The 10003-nt window shown below is 53.9% G+C and overlaps 1 protein-coding gene across 1 annotated transcript in view; it reads right to left on the reverse strand.

Annotated features, from left to right (window-relative positions):
• Window positions 1-1398: 1398 nt before the first annotated feature.
• Window positions 1399-10003, reverse strand: part of POLR2C (polymerase (RNA) II (DNA directed) polypeptide C, 33kDa) — an 8781-nt gene continuing 176 nt past the window's right edge. Inside the window, exons 2-9 of the mRNA XM_014947723.1 lie at window positions 9725-9774; window positions 8678-8746; window positions 8455-8507; window positions 7793-7921; window positions 6756-6807; window positions 6093-6261; window positions 2603-2677; window positions 1399-1918 (exon numbers count right to left, since the gene is read on the reverse strand). Coding sequence (XP_014803209.1) covers window positions 1774-1918; window positions 2603-2677; window positions 6093-6261; window positions 6756-6807; window positions 7793-7921; window positions 8455-8507; window positions 8678-8746; window positions 9725-9774 — 742 coding nt within the window. The 3' untranslated portion in view covers window positions 1399-1773. The remainder of the gene's footprint in view (window positions 1919-2602; window positions 2678-6092; window positions 6262-6755; window positions 6808-7792; window positions 7922-8454; window positions 8508-8677; window positions 8747-9724; window positions 9775-10003) is intronic.

Raw genomic sequence — 10003 nt, forward strand, 5'->3', positions numbered from 1 at the left:
GTCACCGCGCAGCTCCGCTCCCGGGCGGGCCCGCGGCTCCACCGCCCCGGCGCAACACAATAGAGGCAGCCTCAGGGCTTTTCTGCTTTTTTTTCCCCTTAAAAAAAAAATAAAAAATTTAAAATTCCAAAATCACACTGTATTTTCGAGGTGATGGTAGTAGCGCGGATGCCTCCGCTTTGTTTCCGCTTTTTTTTTTTTTTTTTTTTTTTTTTTTTAAGGAGTTGCTCAATGAATAAACAACCCTTATCCACCCTTCCTGTTTGTCTGTTCCATCCCAACGTGCTTGGGAAGTGCAAGTGGGAGTAGCGCCTGCCAGGGAGAAAAAATGCTGACGGAGGGAGATTTCCAAAGGCTCCCGGCAGCACTTGGCTCAAAGCTTTGTTCTGCCTCCAGCCACGGACAGGACATTTCAAGTGAAGCCCTAAAGCCACTGGGGAGGGGAGACGGGTGGAGCAAGTTGCCACCCTCCATCAAACAAGCCCAAGTGAAACGGGACGCCAGCACCCCACTGTCACCCCGCGGCTCTGGGGACACGCCGAGAGCACCGGTGGCTCCAGATCCCTGGGTGATGGAGTTTGAAGCCGCTCCATCTCCCAGCTCTTCCAGAATTGTGCCAGTTCCATTCTCCACAGGAGGACAGCCTGGCAGAATGCTTGCCTTGAGGCATGGCAGCCATACCAGCGTTCCCGCCAGGGACCAGGACAGCTGTGGAGGAGCTGTGCCATGGCAAGGACACCAAAGCAGCAGCAGCTCTTCGCTGGAGAAGGCTGCTCTCTCCGGCTCAGCATGAGCACCCACTCCCCGAGATGTCCCATGTCCACGCTGTGGCACACACGTGCCTTCCCCTTCCCTCTCAACCACCATGGTAAGTAAGAGGCAGCTCTCTCCAGGAAAGTGTCACTGAGCTCATCCCAAGTCCTGCTGGGTGCCAATGGAGGTGAGGAGAAGGGGGCACCCAGGCCCTTCAGCTGCTGCCACAGTGGTCATGGTTTGGGACCAGCACCAAGCTCCAGCCCAGCACACAACCCACCTCAGACTGGAACCTGTCAGCCAGGGGTCATTAACAACAGACTCCCAGCTCCTTACATAAAGATGATATAGCACATGGTCTGCTCCAAAATAGTCTTTAAGTCTTCTTCTCCAAAGAGCCCCATCTGGGCTGCCCTGCAGCACCTCACTCACCAGCCCAGCCTCAAACAGCAGCTCCAAACGCAGTGCTGGGTCAGCCAGTGACAGGCTGTCTCCTGAGGAGAGCAATGTCAAGAGCAGCAATCAGCAGCAGAGAGCAATGCTCCCTCCAAAGCAGATCTCATTAAGGTAATGTCTATTGGAGAGAAGGAAATGATGTGACATCTCCTCCTGCAGCCCCAGACGAGCTTTCAGGGATGGCAGAACATGGGGGGGTAAGGCTTTATTCAGCACAGTAAGGAAGTGACTTACAAATAATATAGGGTTGTGTAACCAAGGTACACACTTCTTTATCCCAAATGCCATGTGGCCAGAATTCAAAACTCTGGCCTAAAATTCTGGGATCACTTAGAGACAAACCCTGTCCCAGCAAAGACACTCATCCTTCCTGCTTTACCTACACATCCTGATGGCTTTCCCTGGGAAGCGGGGCCAGGGAAGAGGGGTCACTGGCTAGCAGAGCTGGGCATGGGAAGGCAGAGGGAGTTGAGGAGGCAGAAGCCTCGGCCCAGAGTACTGCCAGAGAGAGGCAGGAACCCTCTGTGTCACTCACACTGGAGCACTCTTGTGCAAGGGGCCACCTCAGTTTATAGTGAGGACGTCGCTCTGAATCTCGTGGCTCAGCTGGGTCTGGAGGTCGCTCAGTTTCTTCTTCAGGCCAGACAGAGCAGAGAGAACGATGGTCTCCGGGCGCAGAGAACCACAGGACTCCACGTTGTAATAAAACCTGAGGTTGCAAGTCAGGAGCATAAGTGGGGACATAAGTGGGGGCAGGGCACCTGCCCTGCGAGGAGGTGCAAAACCAGAGAGCAGCGGTAGAGCGGTTCCAGCCCATCCTGACCCCCTGCAGGGAGCTCTGCGGGTAACCCCAGCCATTGGCATCATTCACCTCTCAACCAGGAACAGCCAGTGCCGTCCCTCTACAACCCTCCCACCAACAGTCGGGACTCCACAGGCTGCAAAAGAGCTTCTGAGATGTTTTTCAGTTCGGTGCTGTGACCTGTGAGCCAGCCCCACACCACCAGTTAGACTGGCTGTAAGCATTTCTGCAGTGCAAACAACCCGGAGAGGGGGCACCAGCAACCGGAGCATGAAGAGACCCACACGGGTGAATAAATATCCTAAGCCATTTCCCCCGCAGGCCTCACACCTCACTGAGTGCTGCACTACTCTGCTTGGTAACACCAAGTCAGGAGAGGCATCATCTACTATCTCCCAGAGGGGAAAACCTGCCAGGCCTGGGCATATCACCAGTTAACTCCAACTTCTGCCCTGCTTTTCGGGGAACACCAGCTCTCTAGGCTGGCAAACTTCAGCGCAGAGTGGATACTCTTGTGTTAATGAAAGCCAAAGAGATGCACCCATCTGGTCCCCCAGATTTATAGCTGCAGCAGCGCGTTCAGCTTCTTACCTCTCTGGCTTCCCGTTGGGGTCGTAGGGAGCCTGCGCGTCCTCCTCGTCAATCTCCGAGTACTCGCTCTTGGGCCTGGAATCAGAGAGCAGTGGGGGTTGGAACTAGATCATCTTTAAGGTCCCTTCCAAGCCAAACCATTCTATGACTCTACGAAGGTTAGCACGGAGCCCACACTCCAGCCTGTCCCCATGGAGCCCAGGCACTCTGCGGCGCTGCTTGGCCCCAGAGAGCCAGCACTGGGGCTCCCATCCAGCAGGCAAAGGAGCAGTCATTGAACATTGTCACAGAAAAAAAGCCCAGTCCCACGTTGCCCTTTCTAGCTCCTCGTTAACAGTAATCCACAGTCAGCCAGCAGCACCGGAGGAAGAGGATCAGCCCAAACTCAGCAGCCCAGTGCAGGGTACTGTGTTTCCATCCACCTACACCGGCACAATTCGGCTAATTTCTACTTTTCATTGGGCCAGGAAAACACTGGGGTGCTCCAGCACTCAGCCTGTGCAGTGCAGTCAAGATGGGAAGGCCCAGATGGCTTGTGCCCAGCAGGAAAAACATCTCCTGCACTTCAGACACCATTAGCAATAGTGAGCTCTGTCCAGATGTCCTGCACCTCCACTCCTCTACTGTGCATGAGCAAGGCCAACACATCCTTCTACCCATTGCATCCCTTGGCTTATGGAGCATTTTACTGGAGAGACTGTTTGGAAGCACTCAATCCATGTAAGAAAATCCGAAGCCTTGAGCCGTGTGAGAAGCCAGCACAGAAAATCCTGTGCCCACCAAGGTCTCCTGCCGGTGATGCCAAGAGAGGCTGATCTTAGCACCCTCTCATCAGCTGCCTTAAATAAAACCCCACTTCTCAACCACATCTTCTGTCTGTAACAAACCAGTGAGAGGGAAAAGGCGTTAATGGAGCTGGGTCTTCATGTTACTTGCAAAACCACCCATGGCCAAAACCGGGGCAGCTGCTTTGAGAGACCAGCTGCATGCCAGTGCTGTGCCAACGGCCTCAAAAAGCAACTAGCATGTGAAACCAAACCAAAAATAATAGCTAGCCTTGGACAGCAGAGGCCTTTGTCTCTGCATTGTCTTCACAGGGAATCAGATGAACTTGGAAAGACACATGTATCATTAGGAAACAGGCAGCTCCAATGACAATCTGTCTTTGGGATTTTTCCAACTTTTACATACGTTTTGCCGAGAACTTCTCAAAAATTGTTTCCTGGTACCCAGCCGCTTGTACAACACTCCAAGTTCCTGAAGACACAGCCAACTCTGACACTGAACAAAAGAATCCCCATTAGCAGCTGCCTTGGGCCACCCAGCCAGGGAAGCACCTTGTTGCCAAGGTACACGTGCTCAGCCACGCAGCTGAGGCTGTTCTCTGTGACGCCAACATCCCCAAAAGCCCAATCTCTCTGAAATTCACACTGTGACATTCCCCAACCCAAAAGAAGGCAAACCCAGTGCTACCTCATCCTGCCTGGCATCTGTCTTTCCAACTCTAAGCAGTATTCCAGGTCTGCCACTTCACCAGAGCCAAAGATTTACTACCTAGCATTACAGAAATTAAACAGAGGATTTTTACAGCAGCAAAACGAAGCCCAAAATTATTTCAAATCCCAATTTGAAATTCCACATCACAGAGACATTCTTACTTCTTAAGCACCCAATCTATCACCCAATCAACTCACCTTTGGGGCAATTAACTTGCCACAAATCATTTGGAAACTTCAGAACTATCCAGTTCGAGTCCCAAAACTGCCAGTGACAAAGAACAGGCTGGCAAATCAACTCCTGTGACATGCTCGTGGCCACAAAACTGCCAAGCAGCATCCTCCTTGGCTCTGCAGCACCTCACCACAAACGGCCTCTCACAGACTTTCCCATGTATGGCCTGGTCTGTAGCTGGCAGTTCCCAAAGTCCAGCTTCAGCCACACAGACAGATCATCGACGCTAAGGAAAATGCCCATTTCCAGATTTCTGGCACTACCAGCTAGCCTGGTTCCCACTGCAGGTCCCAGAGCACCACCCTGACAAAGTGCTGAAGGAGCCCAACGCCTGGCACACCGTGTTCTCACCCAGACTGACTGAACCAGACTCAGGAACGCACCCTACAGAGCCCATCAAAGCCAAGTGGGGTTCACTCCTTCCATCCGGAAAACAGGGCTGGGATGGCTGCGGGCAGATCCCAGCCCATTTCATACATGTTATGGATTTACCTACATCCCCACCCTCGGCAACAAAAGGCTTCTCAAGTCTCCCGAGTGCAAATCTACCCGCGCAGACCTCTGTGACAGCTCCTGAGCAGAAAGCCCCCGGCAGTCTCTGGCTGAGGTGTGCAATCTAGGCTAACTGCACCTCCAGGAAGCTCATTTACTGACAGCTAACTGAGCACGGGACAGCTAAGGCCATCATCTGTGATGAGTTCAAGCATCTTGGCTTGAGGACAGTGTGGAGGTACAACAGCCCACTACCTGCCTGCTGCTGCTTGCTGCCATCTGCAGAGGCAAATCTGGCAGAGCAGGGGGAAACCTGCCAAGCCCCTTCTGCTGCTCAGCCCCCTCCCCAGCTGCAGCTCTGCTCAGGCTCCTGTTCCCGCTTGCTCAGACTTGGCTTCTGTGGTCCCTGCATCAAATCCTGCTCCTGTACTGGGGTCTTCCCAACCTTGGGCACAGCTCTGGCTGATACAGCAACATAACCACTGTCCCCTCTAGTCCCTGCTCCCAACCTGCCTTGGCTAAAGCACCGGGTTCCTCGCTCTGCTGCTGGCTCCAGCACACTCGGCGACAGGGTGTCTGTTAGGGGGTCAGTGGGACGCAGAGCAAAGAGCAGCTCAGGCGGCTACTCATGGAAAAGTGCTGCTAGGTAAAGTCCTCACCATGGCCAAAGAAGGGCAGCAGCTTTCCAAAAGCAAAATCATGTCACTTTTAGATGAGACACAGCGTGCTACTGGTGCAGAATGGTATGTCAGAGCAGAGGAAAGGGCCAGAGTGGAAAACCCCGCTGCCAGAGCTCCCGCTGCAGGTGTAAGGAGATGTACAAGTGAAACACGAGCCACACAATGGGCTCTCTCAAACCAACAGACCTGCAAAATCAGCCTTGCAACCTAAACTTCTGCTCTCAGCAACCTCTTCCCCCTTCGCGTGGATCTATTCCTTCCTCAGACCTTACCCTGACCTACTCACCACCTATGCAAGGAAGAAAAAACAGGAAGAAGAGGTGGGAAAGAACACGAAAGGAGGGAGGTGAAAGAGCCGTGGCAGTATGTGAAGAGAGGACAAGGGGCTGCCACAAACCAGTCCGCCTTCCACGCAGCTGCAACCAAGGGTCTGACCTCGGCCCCCTAACACAGGAACAGAGTCCATGCAAGGGGAAGCAACAGACACACTCACAATCACTTATTGACCCAAACTACCCCTGGGCCCAAAATGCAGCTGGCTGCTGGAAAACCTTTTCAAGTCCCTCCAGACAGACATTGGGACTCACCACTCCTCTGGTTTGGGGTACACGGTGTGCCTGAGTGCGTTGTCCGGGTCATACTCGAAAGCTACGCCTGCCGTGGGGTTCCACTTAGCGTGCTCCTTGCCAAAGCCCTTCTTGGCGTAGGCTCTCAGCCTCAGCTCCTGGCCCTTCCGCAGCTTCACAATGAGGATGTCTGCAGGAAAGCACGTGCCCATTTGAGAAGGCTGCAGAAGGGAAACGAGCATGCAGGACCACACAAGGGCAAAAGCAGGAATTTTTAGTGCCCAAGATGTCACCAGAAGCCAGGGCTCACTCAGACCCAAAGGGGCTCATCTGTGTCCCCAGAGTAGCTAGGAAACGTCGTGCTAAGTAAAAAGGAGTTGCATATATACTCAGAGGGACTGCTCAGGCCCCCAGATGACAGTGGGCAGCACAGCATTTTGCATCTTTGCTGTCTCTAAACTCTCACAAGGAGAGAGAGGCACCCTCTTACAAAAATACTTTAGGTTCTACAGATAGCATTAAGGCAGTAGCATTAAGGCAAAATGCTAGCCCCATTGATGCAGTGATGCTGGTGCCTCCCAACTGCCAGCTTTACAGCTGCACAGCTAGTAAAGGAAGAATGAGTTCAAAGAGCTTGAAAGAATTTGCTCCTCCAGGTCTTATTCCCAGTGAAACGCCACTTACCGTCCTGCTCCACGTAGTCATTGGGGTCGTTGTCTCTGCTCCGAGATGTTACCTGCAGAAGAAGAACAAAAGCAAGCGAATTAACAGCAAGACCAACAGTTTTCCCCACATCAAACAGCAGCTGCCTACAAAAATTAAGAGACTGCAGAGAGCAACTCTAGAGTGACTTACAGCAACAAATCCAGCACATCTGATTTAGCAGGAATTGGGACCATTCAGGCAGCTGTGGCTAGGTGTATGATATTCCACTCCACCATGCTGCCCTCCCCCACGGGACGGAGGGTGCTCCAGCCCAGTGCCACGGTGTGGTTCTGTGACACAGCCTGGAGTCACCCCCATTACTGCTGGCAGGTGACACACAGCACTCACAGCAAGCAAGAGGCAGCAGGCCACAGCTAGGCTTTAAACAGGCAGACACTGTCACCGGCCACCAGAAGCAGCCCCCAGGTTGTGGTGACATCAGGATGTGACCATAATAGCATTTAAAAACATTCTCCATTAAGTGCCTTTGCATCTGCTCTGCTTTGGTTCCGCCAACCCTCCCCAAGGCAACTGAGCAAGAGCCGTCTGGCAGCAGCGCCCTGGCCTGGGCTCCTCACAGAGCAGAAAAGAACCAGAAAACCAGAGGTCCCTGGGTTGCTGCCAGGCCTTCAAAGAGGCTGACCCAAGCCCCAGCAGCCAGCAGGGAGAAGGGAGTTAACATCGCAGCATGACACAAGCACGCACACCCCAAGTGTTTGTGGGGAGAGACAGGGGCTACACTGAAGCCTCCCAGGAGTTTGAGATGAGGGGTGCAGGATGAGGCTTTAACCTTGCTTTGACACACCACCAGAGAGCAAGTGAAAGAACAAGGTGAAGAAGGGGAGGGAACTGGCACACATTGCTTTTTCTGCAGAGATTCCTGCTTTGCTCTCCCACTACGTTTAAAGTGGCGCTTTAGGCAACACAAAATGTGCTCAAAGGCCTTTGTTTTGTCCACATCCCACGGGTTCTGAACAGGAATGTAGAGAGGAGACCCACAGAGGGATTGCACTGACCGGTATGACCCGGGGGTTGTTGGAGATGAGATCGCGAGATGTGACGTGACGAGTCTGGTCTTCATTGCACCGGACATCAAGGGTGAACTCCACAGAGCACTCCGGGCAGAACTCGTCACACGTGCAGTCCTGGGACAGACACAGGACAAGACCTTTATAGAATCATAGAATGGTTTGGGTTGGAAGGGACCTTAAAGATCATTGTGTTCCAACCCCCCTGCCATGGGCAGGGACACCTCCCACCAGAGCAGGTTGCTCAAGGCCCCATCCAGCCTGGCCTTGAACCCCTCCAGGGATGGGGCAGCCACAACTTCCCTGGGCAACCTGTTCCAGTGTCTCACCACCCTCATAGTAAAAAATTTCTTCCTGAGATCTAATCTGAATCTTTTTTCTTCCAATTTAAAACCGTTTCCCCTTGTCCTATCATTACACCTCCTGGCAAAGAGTCCCTCCCCAGCTCTTCTATAGGCACCCTTCAGGTATTGAAAGGCCGCTATAAGGTTCTCCCCGGAGCCTCCTCTTTTCCAGGCTGACCAGACCTTCTCTTCTCCAGGCTGGTCTCTATGCCGGACCTCTCCCAGCAAGAAATTAGGAGCGCTTCCCATCAGATCAGACACCCACCGTTATCAAAATCAGCCCCCACGACATGTTGTTTGACTCACTCTGGAATACTGCATCTTATCCACAATGTCATCGCTGGTGAGCGGGATGAGACCTGTGGGAAGAAGGAAACGGGGGAGAATGTCTGAGTGAGACCACGGGAGCTCTGCCCCTCCTGCCAAGACAGAGGGAGGGGCAGTGGCCTCCTGACAAAGGTGCTTCAGCATCTCCACAGCCTCTGCCTTCCTGCACATCTTCACCTTCCTCCCCACGCCCCGCGCTCACCCAGCCGGTGTGCGATGAACTCGTCATGTAGCACGGAGGAGTTGGCGTCAATCTGGACCCAGTCGATGGCTGCAACGAGAGGAGAAACTCACCAGCCGAGAAACGGAGAATCATAGAATCGTCTAGGTTGGAAGAGACCCTTGGGATCATCAAGTCCAACCATCTACCCTACTCTACAAAGTCATCCCCTACACCATGTCCCTTAGCACTGCATCTAAACGGCCCTTAAACACAGCCAGGGATAGTGACTCCACCACCTCCCTGGGCAGCCTGTTCCAATGCCCTATCACTCTTTCGGTGAAAAATTCTTTCCTAATGTTCAGTCTAAACCTCCCCTGTTGGAGCTTGAAGCCGTTCCCTCTCGTTCTGTCACTAATTACCTGTGAGAAGAGACCAGCACCAACCTCTCTACAGTGTCTTTTCAAGTAGTTGTACAGAGTGATGAGGTCTCCCCTCAGCCTCCTCTTCCTCATCCTAAACAGTCCCAACTCCCTCAGCCGCTCCTCATACGATTTGTTTTCCAGCCCCCTCACCAGCTTCGTTGTCCTCCTCTGCACTCGCTCCAGCACCTCGATATCTCTCTTGTATTGAGGTGCCCAAAACTGGACACAATACTCGAGGTGTGGCCTCACCAGTGCTGAGTACAGGGGCACAATCACCTCCCTACTTCTGCTGGTCACACTATTTTTGATACAAGCCAGAATGCCATTGGCTTTCTTGGCCACCTGGGCACACTGCCGGCTCATATTCAGCCGTTTGTCAACTAGAACCCCCAGGTCTCTTTCTTCCAGGCAGCTTTCCAGCCACACTTCCCCCAGCCTGTAGCGCTGCATGGGGTTATTGTGGCCCAAGTGCAGGACCTTTCCCTTGGGAAAAGCCAAGCAGCTCGCGAACGCACCGAAAACACCACGGGGACCACAGCGACGGTGAGACAGCACCGGGGAACACAGGGAAGGGGCGAAGGAGGGCTGAGGGGACGGAGGGGAAACGCGGGGGCACCGGTGGGGGCAGCGGGGCCGGCGGCCACAGGCGAGCGAACGGCAGTACCTATGATGGGCACCTCTGCGATGAACACTCTGCGGATGGAATTCGCCACCCTGAAGGGAGAGAACACCCCCGTTAAGGGCTGGGACGCAGAGATCCCGCCCGGGGCCGCTTCCTTGGAGGCCGCGACCGGGCCCGTCCCCGGGGCTGCCGGGCGGCGGTAGGCCGCGGCCCGTCCCGCCTCCCCCGCCCCCCCCGTGTGGCCTCCCCCGCCGCCCCCTCCGTCCCGGGGCCCGCCCCCCACGCCAGGGCAGTGTTCCCGATTATGAACTTGACGTTCTC

This window comes from Calidris pugnax, unplaced genomic scaffold, assembly GCF_001431845.1.
Source record: "Calidris pugnax isolate Ruff unplaced genomic scaffold, ASM143184v1 scaffold30, whole genome shotgun sequence".
In the NCBI taxonomy this organism is placed as follows: Eukaryota; Metazoa; Chordata; class Aves; order Charadriiformes; family Scolopacidae; genus Calidris; species Calidris pugnax.